The sequence below is a fragment of the Pezoporus occidentalis genome, unplaced genomic scaffold, assembly GCF_034315485.1.
Source record: "Pezoporus occidentalis ecotype Australia unplaced genomic scaffold, CSIRO_AGI_Poc_V1 ctg72, whole genome shotgun sequence".
Taxonomy (NCBI): domain Eukaryota; kingdom Metazoa; phylum Chordata; class Aves; order Psittaciformes; family Psittacidae; genus Pezoporus; species Pezoporus occidentalis.
Window position 1 is genome coordinate 2,679,811 of NW_026916072.1, and position 21,539 is coordinate 2,701,349.

The window sequence follows — 21,539 nt, forward strand, 5'->3', positions numbered from 1 at the left end:
TATACAAAATTATTGACATTTACATAGATTTATTGAGATTTTAGTGCCTCAGAATTTTGGGGATAGTATTTGAAACCAAATCTAAACGTGACTCTCCATTGAACAGAGAAGAGCAGACAGTGGTTTTCTATGGAGGCTGACTTGTCAGGCTTGTTTTCATCACCTTATACAAGGAGTTTAAGACAAGAACTGAATTAAACCCAACTTGTGCTGTTGCATGCGCCCGCTCCAGGGGCAGTAAATAACCCAGTATCCCACTCCATGAAATGTCCAATGCTTGCACATGATATATTATGTTCCTTTGGTAGCCTGGCCACTATTTATTAAGTCCCATTAGCAAATTGAAGGTTTCTTCTGTTCTATGTTAGATCCCTGTGGGATGTGTGTGTAGTGGGAATACTCCAGGTATAAAGGGGGTCTGTAAGATGCGGGTGATTTATGTTTTACTCTCCCCTTCCCCTAGTAAAGGGTTTCCCAACCTTGCATTGCCGCAGCTTTAAAAGGAGTTGATCTGGGCTGCGAATTGGTGGGTTTAGCTCGGAACCTGTGCTTGGTTTCTGCTGGATCCGGGTAGGGAAAGCTGGAACTCCGTGTAAAACACACACGGTTGAGATGGAATACTGCTGCCCTGGGAGATGGGGACAGTAACCCCCTTTAACCAGCATGGCTGCAGGGAAGCGCAGTGTCTGCAGCACCTAGTTCTCAGCTCTTGGCTGGGTTAGAACAGTTCTACTTGGGGCTTTGTGTACTGAAATCAAAGGCTTGCTTTAAAACCCGCTGTGTAACTGCTGACAGCCCACGAGGCAGGAGAGGGGAGGCTGAGGATGCTCCTGCCATGGGGGCTGCGAGCACATGGTCCCCATCATCTCCACTTGAGACCTGAGCCGTTCCCATGGAGCCACAGCGAGATCTTTGCACCAAGCTGGACCAACTTCCCAATAGGGCAGGGAGGCAGAGGGAGTTTTCCAGCTGGGATCGGCTGCCTCAGCCCCGGTGCTGAAGGGAAACTCTGCCGCTTAGTGGTACAGAGCCTCTCCCGGCTTCCCCGCTTGCTCAGTGCCTGGGGCACCCACAGCAGCGCTGGAGTAGTAAAGCACAAACGGTTCACTACCTGGTTTCTGGTTCTGGCATCCCCATGGCAACCTCCTCCCCGATTTAGTCCCAGCTGAGTGCTGTACAAGCGGGATTCGTTGGGGAAGGGGTAAAGGTGCAGTATGACAGGGACACTTCCCGTGTGCTCCTAACGGCTGGTGAATAGGGACCGGAGCGCTGGGTGGACACGAGCTCTTTATTGGAGCCGGCAGCACAGGCTCCTTGAGGCTGGAATGCTGCAGGGTGCAAGGAATGTGAAATAAAGGAAATTGAAAGCATAACGAGCAGCAGCTGCGATCAGCTACGCTTGATGCGTGACAACAGGAGCATCGGGCTGCACCCACAGACCTGATGGCAGAACCGGGGTGAGTGTAAGATAGAGGTGATGGATTACACCCGGTGTGAAGGAGGACAGGGGCTTGGGACCAGCTTCCCTGTGTGTGAGCAGAGGTTTGTGCCTTGTTTCCAGCTCTCCCTTGCTGCCTGATCCCCCCCGGAGCACTGTGTCCTGCTGAGACCCCCTTTGAGAAGGGGTTGGGGTAATACAGCACACCTGGTCCAGGGCTGTGAAAGGGATTTTGAATGCAGCAACTCTGATTGGTTTTCCCCTGGTTTCCCAATATAAGGAGAGCCTGTGGTAGGTTTGGGCTTATTGGAAGAAGCACAGAGATCTGGAGATGGAGAATGGGAATAGGGAGGTGAGAGGCAGGGACCCAATGGGATGGAGCAGGAGGATGGAGGTGAGGACCATGCAGGAGAGGGAAGGAGAGAGAGGACCGGGTGCCTGTGGGGAACCAAGTTTCTTATCTCCCTGCTCCAGTTTTGTTTGCAGGGGGAGCATCTTGCTGCTGCCACCTCCTTTGATCGCAGCTGCATGGAGGAGCAGCACCTCCCTGTCACTGGGAGCTGAAGGGGTCTGGGAATGGTCCAGTCTCTAAAATGGAGCTCTCAAAAGTTAGGGAAATCCTGGGATTAAGGGATGAGTGGAACAAGAAGTTCAGCCTCACTGAGCACAAGCTCATGTTGGGCTGTGCAATGATGCTCAGTTGTGTACAGGAGGCACGGGGCAAGCACCCCATGGACCGGGTTAAGATGATGGATGAGTAAAGGAGACCATGCAGGGCAGCCAGGGAGCAAAGCAGAAACCTTCCTGCCTGCACAGCCCCTTTGGGGTGGGCTGTGAGCCCCACGGCTGCTCTGCCCACAGGCCGTGTAAGCTCTGCTCATCCTGCACTATGTGCGGCTGCGTGTGTGCTTTGAGGGGCTTATTCCTCCCTTCTGTCAATCAGCTGTACAGCCCTGAGGGATGTCACTGCTGCAGGGCAGAGCAGGACCAGGACCAGGGAGCTGTGCGGGGCTGCTGCCGCACTGCATCCTCCTGCAGGGCCCTGGCCATGAGCGCGGCGGAGGATGCTGAGTGGCTGCGGTGGGTGAGGAAGCAGTTCGGGAGCATCGCGGGGCAGGACAAGGAGATCGACCTGGAGGGGTTCAAAACCGCGCTGCAGGTGAAGGAGGTGAGGGCTCCCGGTGGGGCTGCCCCATCCCTGGCAGTGCTCAAGGCCAGGTTGGACACAGGGGCTTGGAGCAAGCTGCTCCAGTGGAAGGGGTCCCTGCCCGTGGTAGGGGCTGGAGCTGAATGGGCTTTAAGGTTGCTTCCAGTCCAAACCATTCTATGATGCTATGGTGCTCTGCAGTGAGTAGGAGTGGAAAACCTGGATTAACCATCCACAGTGCAAAATCAATTGGATATTCTCAGTCTGCTTTTACCATGCTAGGCTATTCCCACCATATATTCCCTCCCTGCTGCCCTGTCCATCCCCGTGTCCTCCAGGCAATACCTCCGGCTGCAGTGCCAATGCCCCCTTCATCCCTTCCCTCCTGCTTTTGGGCTTCCCCAAGACCTTCAGCTTTTGCCGTGCAATTCCCATTGCTGGTGGCAACAGCTTTGTCTATAGCACCGGGATGGGGCTGGTGAAGCTCATCCCGTCGCCTGTGAGAGTGCTTGTTCTCTCCTCACAGTCCTTCTTTGCTGAGCGGTTCTTTGCGCTGTTCGATGCGGACGGGAGCGGGAGCATCAGCTTGGAGGAGCTGCTGAAAGCCCTGAGCCTGCTCGTGCATGGGAGTGAGATGGACAAGCTGAGATTCCTCTTCCAGGTTTACGATGTGGATGGTGAGATGGTGAAAACCACGTTAATCAGGAGCTTATTGCTATTAAATAAGCTCCAGTGCCTAAAGGGGCTGCAGGAAACCTGGAGAGGGGCTTGGGACAAGGGCCTGTAGGGACAGGCCAAGGGGAATGGCTTGAACCTGCCAGAGGGGGGACTGAGCTGAGCTCTTAGGCAGAAGCTCTTCCCTGTGAGGGTGCTGAGGCGCTGGCACAGGGTGCCCAGAGAAGCTGTGGCTGCCCCATCCCTGGCAGTGCTCAAGGCCACAGGGGTTTGGAGCAAGCTGGGAATTCCTGGGTTAAGGGCACAAGGTGAAGGCGTTTCAGGGTTCTGTGACATCCCCGGGTCCCTGCTCACCCCATGCAGGCAGCGGCTCCATCGACCCCGATGAGCTGCGCCTGGTGCTGCGGTGGTGCCTGCGGGAGAGCGCCATAGCCCTGCCTGAGGAGCGGCTCACGGACCTCACCATGGCCCTCTTTGAGGCCGCTGACAAGGACCACAGTGGCTCCATCACCTTCGAGGAGCTCAGGGAGGAGCTGGAGGGTTTCCCGGAGGTCATGGAGAACCTGACCATCAGGTACGTGTGCTGCTGGGTCCCTCTGACAAGCCCACAGGGGTGGGAGCTCCCTTGTGAGCATCTTCTTTGTCCTGAGTGGGGGAAAAAGCATGGGGTTTATGCTCTCATCAAGGGTCTAATGGGGTGCCCAGACCATGAGGTACCACTGGGAGCAAATGGTGCTAAGCTGGGTGCAGAGGTGGGTGCAAGGATGGTGTTGGGATGAGTGCAGGGATGACGCCAAGCTTGGTACAGGGTTTGGATGCAGTAATAGGTGCAGGGATGGGTTCAAGGATGGTGTTAAGATTGGTACAGTGCTCAGATGCAGGGATAGGTGCAGGGAGGGTGCCACACTGGTGCCAAACTTGGATGCAGGGATGGTGTTGGGATAGGTGCAGGGTTTGGACACATGGATGGGAGCAGGGATGATGTCACACTGGATGCTGGGCTTGGATGCAGGGATGATGCGATGCTGGGGGTAGGAGTGGGTGCAAGGATGATGCTGGGCTGGGTGCAGGGGTGATGCGATGCCAGGGGTAGGAGTGGGTGCAGGGATGGATGCCCAGATGGGTGCAGGGATGATGCGATGCTGGGGGTAGGAGTGGGTGCAGGGATGGATCCACGGATGGGTGCAGGGATGGATGCACAGATGGGTGCAGAGATGACGCTGGGCTGGGTGCAGGGGTGATGCAATGCTGGGGGTAGGACTGGGCGCGGGGATGGACGCACGGATGGGTGCAGGGATGATGCAATGCTGGGCGCGCAGCTGGGTGAAGGGGTGATGCGGGGCTGGATGCGGGGCTCCCCTTCCCCGCTCAATCAATGCCGATGCCCCCCCCCAGCGCCGCGGGCTGGCTGAAGCCGCCGCCTGCCCCCGAGCGCCGCCCGCGGCCGCGCTGCCTGCGCCGCGCGTTCTGGCGCAACCACGGCGGGGACCTGCGCTGCGCCGGCGGCTACGCGGGCCTCAACCTGGCGCTGTTCGCGCTGGCGGCGCCGCGGCACGCAGGGAGCCTGGCGCTGGCCCGCGGCTGCGGGCAATGCCTCAACTTCAACTGCGCCCTGCTCGCTGTGAGTGCGGGGCGGTGCGGGACGGCGCGGTCACAGCCAGAGCCGCTCCGGGGGCAGCAACGGAGCCCGTGCGCTCCTGCAGCTTCGGGACCGGGCTCTTCCCTGCGCCGCCGCGTTCTAAGGGCTCAGGGAGGCTCTTTGGGACAAGGGAACTCCTGGCGCCCTGCACATGGGGCCTTGATTGCTGCCTCTGGGTGCTCTCCACAGCAGGGTGGCAGGGAGTTGGCTCCCGAGACCAAGGGCCTCCAGCATCCCTGACTGCCCATCTCCAATGTCCCCCAGCATCCCTGATTGCCCATCTCCAATGTCCCCCAGCATCTCCTACAGTCCCTTTCCCATCCGCGATGGCCTCCAGCATCCCTGACTGCCCCTCTCCCATCTCCAGTGTCCCCCAGCATCCCTGATAGCCCATCTCCAATGTCCCCCAGCATCCCTGATGGCCCATCTCCAATGTCCCCCAGCATCTCCTACAGTCCCTTTCCTATCCGCGATGGCCCCCAGCATCCCTGATTGTCCCTCTCCCATCTCTCATAGCCCCCAGCATCCCTGATTGTCCCTCTCCCATCTCTCATAGCCCCCAGCATCCCTGATTGCCCCTCTCCCATCTCCAGTGTCCCCCAGCATCTCCTACAGTCCCTTTCCTATCCATGATGCCCCCCAGCATCCCTGATTGCCCCTCTCCCATCTCCAATGTCCCCCAGCATCTCCTAGAGTCCCTTTCCCACCCGTGATGGCCCCCAGCATCCCTGATTGTCCCTCTCCCATCTCCAATGTCCCCCAGCATCCCTGACTGCCCCTCTCCCATCTCCAACGTCCCCAGCATCTCCTACAGTCCCTTTCCTATCCATGATGCCCCCCAGCATCCCTGATTGTCCCTCTCCCATCTCCAATGTCCCCCAGCATCCCTGACTGCCCCTCTCCCATCTCCAATGTCCCCCAGCATCCCTGATGGCCCATCTCCAATGTCCTCCAGCATCTCCTATAGTCCCTTTCCCATCCGCGATGGCCCCCAGCATCCCTGATTGTCCCTCTCCCATCTCTCATAGCCCCCAGCATCCCTGATTGCCCCTCTCCCATCTCCAATGTCCCCCAGCATCTCCTAGAGTCCCTTTCCCACCCGTGATGGCCCCCAGCATCCCTGATTGTCCCTCTCCCATCTCCAATGTCCCCCAGCATCCCTGACTGCCCCTCTCCCATCTCCAACGTCCCCAGCATCTCCTACAGTCCCTTTCCTATCCATGATGCCCCCCAGCATCCCTGATTGCCCCTCTCCCATCTCCAATGTCCCCTAGCATCCCTGATTGCCCATCTCCAATGACCCCCAGCATCTCCTAGAGTCCCTTTCCCACCCGTGATGGCCCCCAGCATCCCTGATTGCCCCTCTCCCATCTCCAATGTCCCCCAGAATCTCCTGCTGTCCCTTTCCCACCCCGGATGGTCCCCAGAATCCCGGATTGTCCCTCTCCCATCTGTCATTGCCTCCAGCATCCCTGATGGCCCCCAGCATCCCTGATTGTCCCTCTCCCATCCCTGACTCCCCCTTTCCTGCCTGGAGGTGCTGATGCTGCGGAGGTGCCTGACCTGGCTGCGAGCCACCCCCGTGGCCAAGGTGCTGCCGCTGGACCAGCACGTCCTGTTCCACCAGCTCGTGGGGTACGTGGTGCTGGCGCTGGCAGCCGCTCACACGGGCGCCCACATCGCCAACTTCAGTGAGTAGCAGCCCTCGGGCATGGGGAGGGGACATGGCCTGACCTCGGGTGAGACCCTCCCCAGTGTGCTCCATCAGCCCTGCGGGGGGTCCCCCTTCCAGTCCTGCTGAGGGAAGGGACCCTTGGTGCAGGGGCATCACCCACAGGGTGCTGGTGGAAAGATGCAGGGGTCTGGATGAAGCCATGCAGGGGGGATGCTCGTGTCCTGGGGGATGCAGATGTCCTGGAGAAGGGGATGCGTGTGTTCCAGGAGGGATGCACATCCTCCATAGAGGGGATGCTCATGTCCTGGGGGATGCAGATGTTCTGGAGAAGGGGATGCGTGTGTTCCAGGAGGGATGCACATCCTCCATAGAGGGGATGCTCGTGTCCTGGGGGATGCAGATGTCCTGGAGAAGGGGATGCGTGTGTTCCAGGAGGGATGCACATCCTCCATAGAGGGGATGCTCGTGTCCTGGGGGATGCAGATGTCCTGGAGAAGGGGATGCGTGTGTTCCAGGAGGGATGCACATCCTCCATAGAGGGGATGCTCATGTCCTGGGGGATGCAGATGTTCTGGAGAAGGGGATGCGTGTGTTCCAGGAGGGATGCACATCCTCCATAGAGGGGATGCTCGTGTCCTGGGGGATGCAGATGTCCTGGAGAAGGGGATGCGTGTGCTCCAGGAGGGATGCACATCCTCCATAGAGGGGATGCTCACCCGTGGGGTGCAGATATCGCAGGGAGGGAGCTCAGGCTTGTGGGGGGTGCACAGATCAGAGGGGGTTGTGAGGCTGCAGGCTGGGCGCTGGCAGCCCCAGGGAACACGGTGCTGTGCAGTCCACGCACTGTCTGTTACCCCCCTCTAGTGGCATCCCGGCCGGCAGCGACGGGCTCCAACGATCCCCACGCAGCTCCTGAGTGAGCCAGGGGAGAATGTAATAGAGTCAATCCCAGCCTGGTTTGGGTTGGAAGGGACCTTAAGCTCATTCAGTCCCAACCCCTGCCACGGGCAGGGACCCCTTCCATGGAGCAGCTTGCTCCAAGCCCCTGTGTCCAACCTGGCCTTGAGCACTGCCAGGGATGGGGCAGCCACAGCTTCTCTGGGCACCCTGTGCCAGCGCCTCAGCACCCTCCCAGGGAAGAGCTTCCTGCTCAGATCCCACCTCCATGTCCCATGCCAGGCAGGCTGGCGCAGCAGGACGGGCACCCTGCCCTCACCGAGTACCTGCTGCAGGCACGGCCGGGCACGGGGGGCCTGTGGGGCACGGCCCCGCAGACGGGGCTGGTCCTCCAGGCACTGCTGCTCGCCATGGCCGCCTTCTCCAGCCCCTGCGTGCGACGGAGCGGCCACTTCGAGGTGGGTCCCGATGCGGCTCCATGAATACCCCCATAGGGACCGCACCATTTGGCTCCATTCGTTGCTCTCCATTGACGCTCACCACAGGTCTTCTACTGGACCCACCTCTCCTACATCCCCATCTGGATCCTCCTCATCCTGCATGGTCCCCACTTCTGGAAGTGGTTCGTGGTTCCCGGCTGCCTCTTTGTGCTGGAGAAGGTGCTTGGCTTGGCCTGGCGGCGGGCAGGGGGGCTGCGCATCGTGGAGGTCAACCTGCTCCCATCCAAGGTCTGCGATCCCATTCCCACCTCCCTCCCAGGGCCCTCCTTGTGTCAGAGTGGCAATACAGGTGCCCCCAAACACCTCCCCTGTTTGCAAAGCACCCCATAGCGTGGCGAAAAGCACTTTGCCACTGACCACAGTGCGTAGTCAGTGCAGGGGACAAGGAGGGACAGTGGGACATGGAGGAGAAGTGACGGCCCCAATGTGTTGGGTGCTTCCCCAGCCGCGTGCTGGAGGGATGGGGTGCAATGAATAGCTCGTATGGAAAAGACGTAGGTTCGGGTGGCTTCGGGCTGTGTTGGTGGATGTTTGCAGCAAGAGGTGGAAGCAGGTTCTTCATTTTCAAGCCACTGTTTTTTGTTATTTAGAGGTTTTGCCTGTTTTTCAAGTAAAAGAAGGTCTAAACTCACAGAATGCCTGGAGGCAAGGCACGAACTGCTGCGACTCTTATTTCCTCTTCAAACATTGTGGTTTGAGGCCAGCCCTAACTGAGACCTTGGTTTGATAGCGAAGATGGGCAGGGGATAGGGGAATAAACCCCTTCCTTAGGTCAAATCTGCCCTTCTCATGCTGGCCACTGTTTAACGTGGGACGCAGAGACCCTGGTGGTCACGGGCTGCAGGAGGACCATCGGTTGTGACTGACCAGCCTCATGTTCCCGCTGGATGCTCCCGGTTTTCTGGTCTCTGTTCCCTGCAGGTCACTCACCTCGTGATCGAGAGGCCGCAGTCTTTCCACTACAAGCCCGGTGACTACATCTACCTGAACATCCCGGCCATCGCCTCCTACGAGTGGCACCCCTTCACCATCAGCAGCGCGCCTGAGCAGCAAGGTGATCGCTGGGCCTGGCTCCCATAGCATCACCACGATGTGCTGCATCACTGGGGTGATGCTGGCCATCACTGGGGTGATGTTTCCCATAGCATCACCACGATGTGCTGCATCACTGGGGTGATGTTGGCCATCACTGGGGTGATGTTTCCCATAGCATCACCACGATGTGCTGCATCCCTGGGATGATGTGCTGCATCACTGGGTGATGTTTTCCATCCCTGAGATGAATGGTTCCCATCACTGGGATGAATGGTCTCCATCCCTGCGATGAATGTTTCCCATCACTGGGATGATGGTTCCCATCACTGGGATGATGGTTCCCATCACTGGGATGATGGTTCCCATCACTGGGATGAATGGTCTCCATCCCTGCAATGAATGTTTCCCATCGCTGGGATGATGTTTCCCATCGCTGGGATGATGTTTCCCATCACTGGGATGAATGTTTCCCATCATTGGGATGATGTTTCCCATCACTGGGATGATGTTTCCCATCCCTGAGATGGATGTTTCCCATCACTGGGATGATGTTTCCCATCACTGGGATGATGTTTCCCATCACTGGGATGATGGTTCCCATCCCTGAGATGAATGGTTCCCATCACACAAGCCCCATTTGGGTGTCTGGGTCCCCTCTGAGGGTCCTGCAAAGAGGTGTCCATACTATGGAGCAGGGCAGTACGTGTCCATGCATGCCTCAGCTCACCTACCTCCCTCTCTGCCTGTGCATTGCGTGCTGTATAAAATCAGATACTCGGGTTATTTCAAGCAAGGTATGAGGACTGAATGTGAAGGATGTTGGTGGGGATGCCACCTGATTCCGCAGTCTTCCAATACACAAAGAGAGCCTACAGGAAACCTGGAGAGCGGCTTTGGCCAAGGGCCTGTAGGGACAGGCCAAGGGGAATGGCTTTAAGCTGCCCGAGGGGAGACTGAGCTGAGCTGGAACTGGATGAGCTTAAAGGTCCCTTCCCACCCAAACCTGTCCATGACCCTATGAGTGCTGCAGGGTCCCCAGGGCCAGCCCTGTGCAGCGGTGCCAGGGCTGCAGGGCAGTTCCACGCACAGGATGCTGCCCGCTGCTCCACTTCCCCCCGCAGACACCCTCTGGCTGCACATCAGGTCCCTGGGCCAATGGACCACCAAGCTCTATGAGCACTTCCAGCAGCCCGAACCCCTCAGCAGGAGCCTGCGGGCGAGGAGACCCCGGTGCTGGGCACAGGTTGGTGCGGGCAGGGCTCTGCTGAGTGCCTCCCCCCGGGGCCACCCCAGGGCTCAGCTGCCTGGGTAGCACCAGGCTGGGGGCACTCGTGGTGCAAATCCCCTGCAAGGTGCTTGTGCAGCCTTGGAGGAGCAAGGGCAGGGTGGCCACAGGGGCTTGGAGCAAGCTGCTCCAGGGGAAGGGGTCCCTGCCCGTGGCAGGGGTTGGAGATGGAGGAGCTTCAAGGTCCCTTCCAACCCAAACCATTCCTTGAGCCTATGACTTGGCACCCCCCTCTCTCTGTTGAAGCCGTATGGCCCTGCTGGATGAGGCACCACAGCCACTGATGCCTTTGTGCTTGGATTCAGGAAGGTCTCTGCAGCAGAGCTGGCTCAGACGGGGGCTCCGTGGCCACAGATGAGGATGGAGCCGTTCAGCTGACCTCATACAAAGCCAGCGGTGCTGCTGCCCCGGGAGAGCAGGACCCATCATCAGAGGTGAGCACATCTCCCACCAGCACCCGTTACAGGCCCTTATCCCTGCCATGGAAACTTCCCAGGATATTCATTGTGCCCGGGCTGGAGGAGCAGCCCTGGCAGAGAAAGCATCTGCGTGCACTGGGTTCAGTGAGTGTCCCTGTCACCCTCTTGCTTTCATCTGTCCCCTGGTGAGCAACGGTTCCCGGCTGCTGTGAACCAATTCCTCCCTTCCCAGCTCGTGTGGGGACTGGGATAATTGCATCAATGCTCAAAGGGATGATCCAGATAATGTCATGAGGTGCTGGGTTCCTGCTGCTGGATGCTGGGGTGTCCCACCAGAGGCTTGAGCAGTGCCCTGGCTCTGCCCAAGGGATGCGGCTGGAAGCGCGTGTGCAGCCTGGATCACCCCAGCTGGGAAAACCCCACCCCAAATCCCAGCCTCGGGAACAAGCAGGGTTTTAGCTTTAGCTGCCACGGAGGGGTTTGGGTGATGAGGAGGTGGTCACTGCTCTCTTCACCTCACAGGTCCCCACCAGTCTGCGGGAGCCCCATCAGCTCTGCAGCATCAAGGTGAGGGATGCTTGGTCCTTCCTTGGCTCTGGTGAGCAGGGCTGTGCTCAGCATCCCCGGGGGGACCCATAAGTGTGCCCCTGTGCATGGATGGTCTCGTCTGGGGCTGATCCAAACCCTGTGTTACTGGATGGCTTCATCCTCCTCTTCCTTTGCTCCCATAAAAGACCCCAAAGTCACCCTCGGTTCCATAAGCCTGCTCCTGCTCACAGCCTAAGAGTTGTTTTAGCATCCATGGGCTGCCTGAGTGCTCCCTGAGTTCCTCATCTCTCCCAGTGCTACATCGATGGCCCCTACGGGACCCCGACCCGGAGGATCTTCACCTCGGAGCACGCTGTGCTCATCGGCGCCGGCATCGGCATCACCCCCTTCGCCTCTATTTTGCAGAGCATCATGTACAGGTTGGTGCTGGCGCAGCAGCACAGGCTGTGGATGTGCTGGTGGAGCTCTGGTGTGGCTTTGGGAGGCACAGGGTGTGATGTACGCTGTGTTAGCCGTGGGCATGACCCAGAGCTGGTGAGGAGCAAGGGCTCGAGGTCTCCTGCATCCCTCGGTCTGTGGCGTCCGAAGGATGCAGACAGGGCTGTGTCTGCCTGTGCAGGTACCGCCGGCGAAAGCAGAGCTGCCCCAGCTGCCACTATTCCTGGTGTGAGGACCTGCAGGATGAGGAGATGACACTCAGGAAGGTAGGAGATGATGGAGGGGGCTGTGGGACCGAGGTGTACCCTGCAGGAGGGCTGCAGGCTCCTGAGGCTGCAGAGCCCATCAGCATCCCTGCGGTCCAGCAGGGCTGGGTTGGCTGTGGTCCCCGTGCTGCCGGCCAGCTCCGACTGAGGAGCTGCTGTGTCCCTCCAGGTTGACTTCATCTGGATCAACCGGGACCAGAAGCACTTTGAGTGGTTCGTCAGCCTGCTGACCAAGCTGGAACTGGAGCAGGCTGAGCAGGAGCCGGGAGGTGAGCGGGAGGCAGGGACACCGCAGCCCCTGTGCTCGCGGTGTGGGGCCGGAGGCGTGAGCATCCCCCGGGCGCACGCAGGGCGCTTCCTGGAGATGCACATGTACATGACCTCGGCGCTGGGCAAGCACGACGTGAAGGGCATGGGGCTGCAGATGGCGCTGGACCTGCTGGCGGCCAAGGAGCAGAGGGACTCCATCACCGGGCTGCGCACCAGGACCCAGCCCGGCCGCCCCGACTGGAGCAAGGTGAGGAGTGGGGGCATCACCCATGGGGAGGGAGCCGTGTCCCCATGAGCCGCTCTTCCTGCGGGGACACCACAGGAGAGCCCTGTTTCGGAGCAGGAGGATCCACCACTGGGGTATCCAGACCCAGGGAAGCCTCTTCCTCCTGTGGGGAAGCATCACAGGGCCAGCAGCTCCCAAGGCACGCAGGGATGCGGCCATCCCGGCTGGCTCTGCCACCATCTCCTCTCGCCTGTCCCTCAGGTGTTTGGGAAGGTGGCAGAGGAGAAGAAAGGGAAGGTCCAGGTCTTCTTCTGCGGCTCACCAGCGCTTGCCAAGGTCATCAGGGTGCACTGCGAGCGCTTCGGCTTCCTCTTCTTCAATGAGCGTTTCTAGCAGCAGCCCTGGTCCCCTGCCGGCACCAGCAGGCCTGATGCGGAGTGATGGGCTCCATGGATGGACCCTTATTCACTGCGTGGGGTGATGCTGGGTCAGAGCTGGGAAGGGTGGGATGCACAGGGAGCAGGGGCCAGGGAGGGGAAGGGGCTGGGTTGGGCCACGGGGCTTTGAGGTGAATGGGATGGGGTCCTGGAGCCATGCGGGGACAAGGATCCTGCATCACCTCGCACAGCTCTGGGATGGGGTGGATGGAGTCCTGCATCACCTTGCAGGGCATTGGGATGGAGAAATGGGGTCCTGCATCACTCCACAGGGCTCTGGGATGGAGAAATGGGGTCCTGCATCACTCCACAGGGCTCTGGCATGGAGTGACCGGGGTCTTGCATCACTTCGTAGGGCTCTGGGACGGGGGAGCCCTGTGGGATGCCCACAGGAGGGCACTGCAGCCTCGGTAACCGGGGCCGTGCCGTGCCGGCTGACCGGGGCTGCGCGGGTCCCAAGCCCGGCCCCAGCAGCTCCGGCTGCTCCTTTCCAGCGGGGCACCCAGCATCCTTCTGCCAAGCCCCATAAGGGGGCACCCCCTGTCCTGTCCCATCCCTGCTCTGCAGCACAAGAGCGCTTTTGCCTCTTTTTACACCAGAAAACAGCTTGTGTGGATGTGCCCAACACAGCCCAGCCGCCTCGGGGTGGCTGACGGCATGCAGGGATGGCCCCATGCGCTGCTGGTGTGACCCACGGGGACCCCTCAGTGCTCAGATCAAATGGTGACATGAGGCTGATTTACAGGGTCTCTTAAGGGCCACCCTTGCCGTACGTTGGTGCTTCGGTGTTAAAAGTAATAGATTAATGTAGATGAGACACTCGTCCCATGGCAAAGTCACCCGTGGGGAGAACAAAGGCTCATGCAGAGCCAAACCTGCTCAGGGGCTTTGCCAGAGAAGCAGAACCTGGATGCGATCGCTGCTCCGCTGCGGCATGGAGCAGGGCTCCCACGTACCGGCATCACCACAGCCGCAGCCCAGGCGCTGTAATTAAAGGGGTTGTTTCAACCCGGGGATGAGGCAAGATCCCGTTTGCCAGCTCCGAGGGCAAATCCGTTCAGCTGCAGGGCAATAACCCCGGCCCCGCACGTGGAATGAGGGGGATGTCGGGATGCTGAGCTCCTCACTGACCCCATTCCCCCCCTCCTTTCGCTCATAAAGAAGAGTTAATTACAGCTCGCCCCACGTTCCGAGGCAATTATGAGCAGAACGAATCGCGAGGTGTCTGCCCGTGAGCACTTACATCCCGCATCCCGCTGGATCGAAGCGCTGCCCGGCTGCCGCAGCTCAAACCCCACCACCCAAAGAGGCAACTGGAGCTCTTTGTGAGCCTCGTGGCCCCGGCGTGCCCAAAGCAGAGGAATCTGGGAGGGGGGAAGCACACAAATCCCCTCAGATTCAGGAATGCCGCCCTGATGGGGATCATGCAGCCTTGCTTGGGAATGCTTTGGAAAGCGGTTGGGAGCTGGGTGCGTTTTGCTTTTACTTTCCCTTTATAGGAAGGTGTTGGGGTTTTGGGGACACCGAGATGCAGAGTGGCCTGTCCCAGTCATGCACATGGCTTGTGGGGAGGAATTTGGCTGCTCCTCCCGGTTTGGACTTGCATTCCCTGGCCTGGCACGTTGAAGGAGGTAGCTTGGTGCCCTGGAGCATGAAGCATCTCGGAGGCATTCAGCTGCCTGCTCCCACTCCCATCCCAGCGTGCTTCCCATCGCTGGTGGGCACCTCCAAGGGGCGATGGAGGCAGCATCAAGGTCAGTGCTGACAGGATGAATCCTGAGCTGCTCACATCCCAGCCACGGCCATGAAAAATTGATGAAGCCCTTCCCCTTCCATCCGCACAGCTCCGCTTTGTCAGAGGTTTCCTTTGGATCTGAGGAATAAATGATTAAAGGATGTGGAACTGTGGGGGAGGAATTGCTGCTGCTCGTGGGGTTCCGGTGCTGGAGCAGTGGGACACGGGCAGCTTGGGCTCCGTGGCCAAACCAAGCCACAGCTGGGATGGGAAATGGTACCCGGAGAGGGGCTGCCCCCTGGATCCCGGGATCTGCCTTGGTTTGGGGTTGTTTCTCATGTTAAAGCAACAGGAGGCTCCGCATCAGGAGCTGGGGAGGCAGGGGGTGAGGCTGGATAATGATCTGCCTCCTGATTAATGCCTTCCCTTGGCTGGCTTCATTACTGTGATTACACTGGGGCTGTAGCATAGCAACAGCTGATTGTTGGTTGGATGCAAAGCGCATCATTCCCTGGATTCAAATTTGATTAAGCTCTAATTGCATTCATCTTGCAGCAACGGATGCTCCAGAGCCACCGAGGAGAGGCAGCGACGCCCGATGGGCTTCCAGTGTGGGCTGGGCCTTGGGACAACGGGATGGGTGTTGGGATGTCATCGGGATGCTGGGCTGGGGCTCGGTGCTGGGTTTCAGGTTGGAGAATGCTGGTTGAAGGCACCTGGAATGCATGGAATATCACCTGCAGGTATTCCCTCATAAGCCCTCAATGCATACTGTTCATCCAGGGATAAATGAAAAGGAGGATTTGGGAGGGGATGAAATGTGCCATGTAAAGGAGACCCCAAAACAGGAGCTGATGACTGCCCAAAGCCCTTTGCTTCTCTAGCACCACATCCCAGCTCCACTGAAACCCAGACAGAGCAGGAAACCCTCAAGAAACTGTATTTATTATCAGTATGATCACACTTGGCATGTTCTATTGCTAAGTGGTCCTGGTACATAGATATTATTCACTTAAGTAATCAATCACTGCCAACAAATTACAGGATCCAGGGAATGAAATTAGCAAAATGAACTATGGATGTAAAATTCATTTGAAATTCAATTTAGGAGCAACATTAGCTTTCAATTAGTCTGCCCAACTGCTGGAGCATCAGTTTGTCTATCAGGTTGTTAACTCGCTGTAATTAACCTTTGCTGTTAAATTGGTGTTGATTCCGTTGATATAATTATTATGTGACTCCTAATATTTGGCTTGGATGGTGGCTCATTAGTTTGTGGCTTCTCATTAGGGAAATGGGGATTTCTGGGTCTTTTTCCTCCCTCTGGCCAGTGGGACAAGGAGGGAGATGCTCCAGAGCTGGGAATTTGGGTGGGAAAGGCTGTGCAGGGAGGGGATGTGACTGCTCCCACTGTCCCCAGCACGAGTGGTCCCAGACTGGTGGAGATGGGGACTGGGAAGGGCCATGGGGTGGAGGACCATGTAACAAGGAGGATTCTGCATATTAAGGCAGCAGCAAATCTTGGAATCCTGGAATTCCAGGTTGGGAGGGACCTCAAGGACCACCTGGTCCAACCTTTCTAGGCACAGCATGACCCAGAGTGGGTGTCCCAGGTGTACCCTGTCCAGCTGAACCTTAACGGTGTCCAGTGCTGAGGAGTCACCTCTTCCCTGGGGAGATTACCCCAGGGACTGGTTGTTCCCATTGGGAAACATTTTCCTCTTGTGCCCAGTGGGAATCTCCCCAGCCATAACTTGTGTTCATCACCCCTCCTCTGTTCCATGGGGCTCCTTGTAAAGAGGGAGTCTCCATCTTTTTTGTAGCCTCCTTTAGACCCTGGTACACGGGGATAAGGTCTCCCTGAGCCTTCTCTTCTCCAGGCTGGACAGCCCCAGCTCTCTCAGCCTTTCCTTCCTTGGATCATCTTTGTGGCCGTTCTCTGGACCCTCTCCATCCCGTCCACATCTCATTTTGTGCAGCAGGGCTAGAACTGGACACGGTACTCCAGGGGTGGCCCAACAAGCACTGAGTGCGACAACGACACCTTCCTCTCTGCTGCTGATGCCCAGATGTTAGACCCCTCCTTGGGCACAGCTGGAGGGGCTGCTTCCAACTTTGGCCCTGGTTATTTGCAGCGGGGTGGATGGTCCATGGGGTGCAATGGGGCTGGTGGGGTTCAAGGTGCTTTTTCCTGCTCCATCCCCTCCTTGCCACAGGGGAGGTGGAGGAGTTACTTAAAGAGCAGTGACTCGCTCCAGCCCCATAAGCAGAGCTGGGGGTCCCTGTGCAGGCATGGATGCTGCTTACAACACAGGCACCTCCCTGCTCACAACCCCAGTAGCTGCTTTCCCCCACTAAAGAGCAACATCTTTAACAGCCACTTAATGCCCCCCAGTTGTTCTAACAGATACAGCTTCCCCCTTCACTCCATGGGGGCTGGTGAGGTTATAACTCAAGCCAATATCCGATAGATGGGACTAATCCTGCTGCCGCTGCAGCCGATGGAAATCTTTCCATTGACGTCAGCGAGAGCAGGATTGATCTCCACACACGGACTATTTGTTCCTGAGGTTTTAAGGATTCATTTCCTCCTTCTATTGCCAGAGACGGGGAGCAGCAGCGGAGGGAGAGGAGGCATCTCATAACCATGTATTAATACATGAATCATCAGCTTAGAGCCCCGTGCAGGAGAGCTGGATAGGGGCTGGAGGAAAGGAAGGGTTTAGCAGACAGGGCCCAGCAGCTAATCTGGAACAAGAGAGTAATTGCAATGTAAATTGTTTCACACCGGCATGTGAGCTGCATCTTTTAAGCTCTATTTAAATGCATTAGGGTAGACGGGGCCTCTGCTCACATCCCTTATCCTCTGCTGGAACAACAGCACCTGATGTATTGCTTTACAGTGCACGTTGAGGATGCTGCTTGCTTTTGGGTAGACTCCAAAGCACTGAGCAAGCCAGGACAGCTGATGTGCTATCACGCCAGCATGGAGCGGGCAGAAAGGGGCCTCCAAGTTTTACCTGGATGCTTTATCTTTACTATCACATTTAATGATGGAACCTGTTAAGTTTTATCCCTTTAACACCCCCTCCTGCGCAGCACTTCAGGAACCTCTCCCATGAAAGCCCAGACGAGTCCTGCCCCACCTCTAAGCCTGTGAGAGCATCACGGGGATGCTGAACTCCTTTGCAATGGAAGCTCCCCGATGTGGATGGCTCCGGTGCCACACGGAGCAGCAGCAGCAAGAAAACCCTTTCCTTAACTTCAAAGCTCTTGTGTTTTACCCCGTGCTTCCATATCCGTGGTGTGTGATAAATAAGTCTGAAGCGTAACTGACAAAGGAACAGGGTGTGCGTGTGTTTATTGCTATGGAAACAATCCTGGGCCCAGCTGAAAGAGGAATTCTTCAAGACTATTCCTGCTTTGCAAAGCCACCAGAATCCCGGCATTTGAGAGGTCCCTTCTGCGCCCGACCCTCAGCAGCTCTTGCAACATAAGGTCAGCATCCACCTTTTATACCCATTCTTGCTTCCTAAAGTGCACCCCAGCACCATGTCAAGGGCTTCATGCACCCCCTTCTACTGTTGTTTGCACCCCAAACCTTGCATCCCATGTGCTGAGGCTCTTCTGCTTGTCCTGCAGAAGGTAAGACCAAAGGACCTTGCTCTGCAACCACAGGGTGAGGTGGTGAAGGGGGCTTGGCAGTGTGGAGTCCTCACCGTTCCTGGGTCTGCTAATAGGTGATGAAGATAATGCTGCAATCAAGACACTCTCTCAGTGTCTTCTGACTTGGTTATTTTAAAGTCAGGGGATTAAAAGTCCACCATTGGATTTTAGGGACCTGGGGTTTAGCACGGGAAGCCTGTAGGGTATAAAAGACCTGAAGGGAGCAGGGGTTGAATGATGGTGGGTGAATCCATGAACCCAAACCAGGCTGGGGGGCTCGATCCATTCACTGCAGCACTGAGCAGCTTCACGTCCGTGCTCTGAGATCCAGCCCATGCTGTCCCAGCACCAGCACTGGGCAAAGGCAGTTTGGAACTGGGGGTTGAGCTCATGGCAAAGCCAGTGTGGGAGCAGGGCAAGGGGAGCAGGGCAGGAGCAGAGAGGATAAAGCTGCGACATACAAAAGAGGTTTTGCAAGAGGCAGCAGGTTGTGCAAGCACATTTGGGCAGGAGCCAGCCTTCGGAGGGCCAAAGCAGAACAGCTTTGCAGAACCATGGACTATCAGGTTGGAAGGGACCTCAAGGATCCCCTGCTCCAACCTTTCCAGGCACAGCATGACCTAGACTGGATGTCCCAGCGAACCCTGACAGTGTGCAGTGCTGGGGAGTCACCGCTTCCCTGGGGACGTTATTCCGGTGGCCGGTTGTTCCCATCGGGAAAAGAAACTGCAGGAAAAGGCTCAAAAAGGGGGAATTTGGCACGTGTCCCTGTGCAGGGTGAGCTTCGCGTCCCTGAGGATACATCGACCAGTGGCACCCAGGTTACCGCGGCACCGCAGCGGCCTGGGGGGTGACGTCAGCACGCTGAGGTCACCTATTGCGTCATTACCTTGAGTTTGAGTTAAAACCAGACCAAATCGGTGCAAGGGCAGCCTCGAGGGCCGCTTAATTCCGCCCCGGGAACACCCCGCGCCCCCGCCACGTGCGCGCCGCCGAGGGGGCGTGGTTCCGAGCAGCCAATCAGCAGCGTCCCCGACCCCGCCGCATTCCATTGGCTGGCGGCAGGCCCCGCCCACAGCCGCGGTTCTCGCGGGAAGTAGGGGCGGGGCCTGGCCCGTCCCCCCCCGTCCCCCCCCCCATAACCGGCACCACGCCCCCGGTACCGGGGCCCCGCCGCCCATGCCTACGGCAGCGCGCAGGTAGGGGCGCCCCGATGGGAGGGGTGAGGCGGGGGAGCAGAGTGCGGGTGGCACAAGGGCTGAGCACCGGCGGATGGGAGCAGAGGGAAGGGCGGGAGCGGCCCCGCCGGTGTCCCCGGTGCCGCCGCCCCTCCCGCCCGCCGCTCCCCGCCTCCCTGGCGCCGCCGTCACGGCGCGCCGCGCGCTTCCATTGGCGGCTGCATCCATCGAGCCACGCCCCCTGCTCTCCTATTGGCCGCAACCACCGTCGCGTACCGCCCCCTGCGCTCCTATTGGCGGCGCGGCGGGAAGGCGTGGCGCGGCGTTGCCCCTTCCGTGCGCCCCCTCCTGCCCGGCGCTTGGGTTCCGCCGCCAGAGAGGCCCCGCGCCCGCAGGTAGGAACCGGCCCGGCCCGGCCCCCTCCGCGCCCCGCGGGCCCCGACCCTCCGCTGCCCCCCGGGGGCTTTCCCCGGCCCCTTCGCAGCCCCCGCCGGGCCCCCCGCGGCCCCGCTTCCCGGTGAGAGCGGCCTCGGGGCTGGGCTGTGCCCTCCGGTGGGCTGCGGCTGCGGGGGGGAGCCGGGGCCGGCCTCGGCCTCACCCCGCGCCGCCGGTGCCTGGGTGCGCTCGGCCTGCGCTTGGGGGGGGTTCGGGGCTCGCACCCGCGGGGCTCCAGCGCCGAGCCCTGCCCGGGAAGCCTCCAGTCAAGGAGAAGCGGGCTCCCGAGGGTTAATGGCGGTAACTGAGGCCTCCGGCACCGGTGGATGGAGGCAGAGCCGCCTCCTGTGCCTCGGCAGCGCGATGGGGGTGTCACTGGTGAGGGGGTGCCTCATACCCCAATGCACTTGGTGGGGGGGGGTAAGGAATTGTGTTTAATCAGCTTTAAGGCGACAAGGGGGTGGATGTCGTTGGGTCGGCTCCCAGCATAGACCAGCAGCTGCTGTTGGGCAGCTTGGCTGGGTACTGGGTTGTGCCTCTGCTGTTGGGGGTGCTCTTCTCCCCCGTCAAGGTGTTTTGCATGTGTCTGTGTCTGCCCCAGGGTGTAAGCAAACCACCACAGAGGCAGTCGCAGAAAGGCTGAGCTGCTTCATCAGGTGTCCCTAAAGCTAAACTCCACTCGGGATGCTTCCTTACTCTTTAGGTCCTCACTGGGAGCTTAAGGTGAGTTAGACTTTGTCAAACCAAGCCTTGGAACTGCTTCTGTAGCAGCAAACTGTTGGTGCTGCTGGGAGCAGGGAGGTATTGGCCACCTCCAGCCGTGTTTGTGTGAGGGATCTCTGCGTGCTCCAAGCACAAGGTGAAATCGGCTTTGGTAGGAAGGCTGCCATGGGGGGGTGCTGGAGGTGCTTTAGTGCAGGACCAGTTGTTGTCATTACTCTCCTTTAATGGGTCTTGATGCAAAGAGATGCGGCCTGTTCATGCTCTTCGTTTTGCTTCTGGAATTCACACCCACTTGAGCAGTGTGAGGAGGAGAAACCCTGATGGATGCCTTCCATGGGAAGGGGAAGTGAAGCAATATCCATGTGCTCTTGGGAGAGCTAGAACGGGCACCGGTGAGCGCACGGGGGATGAGGACAATGTGTCTCAGGGTACGTACGGTGGCTTCTGTCAGAGTACAATGTGCACATCAGCTGCTCTGGACCTCGTGCGTGAACCATGTGCTTTTATAAGGGCCTGTAGGGACAGGCCAAGGGGAATGGCTTTAACCTGCCAGAGGGGGGACTGAGCTGAGCTCTTAGGCAGAAGCTCTTCCCTGGGAGGGTGCTGAGGCGCTGGCACAGGGTGCCCAGAGAAGCTGTGGCTGCCCCATCCCTGGCAGTGTTCAAGGGCAGGTTGGACACAGGGGCTTGGAGCAAGCTGCTCCAGTGGAAGGGGTCCCTGCCATGGCAGGGGTTGGAGCTGGAGGAGCTTTAAGGTCCCTTCCAACACAAACCAGTCCCTGATGATTCTATGAAAGTGTGGAAGAGGTCTCATAATAAAAGAGATTTTGGGCACTTTAATGCAAAGTTAGGAGAACACAAGTTGTGCTTATGCTTGTAGTTGCAGGCAGGTTTGAGCCTTGTGGAC

The 21,539-nt window shown here is 58.5% G+C and overlaps 1 protein-coding gene across 1 annotated transcript; it reads left to right on the top strand.

The window, feature by feature from the left end:
• Nucleotides 1–2,485: 2,485 nt before the first annotated feature.
• On the top strand, nt 2,486–12,922 carry NOX5 (NADPH oxidase 5). The gene is made up of 15 exons (XM_062642626.1): nt 2,486–2,606; nt 3,112–3,262; nt 3,624–3,834; nt 4,656–4,881; nt 6,437–6,590; nt 7,754–7,929; nt 8,017–8,199; nt 8,893–9,025; nt 10,128–10,249; nt 10,597–10,725; nt 11,554–11,678; nt 11,879–11,963; nt 12,133–12,232; nt 12,314–12,480; nt 12,721–12,922. The coding sequence occupies exons 1-15, from the start codon at nt 2,487–2,489 to the stop codon at nt 12,850–12,852; spliced, it is 2,214 nt and encodes a 737-aa protein (XP_062498610.1). The 5' UTR covers nt 2,486; the 3' UTR covers nt 12,853–12,922.
• The last annotated feature ends 8,617 nt before the right edge of the window (nt 12,923–21,539 follow it).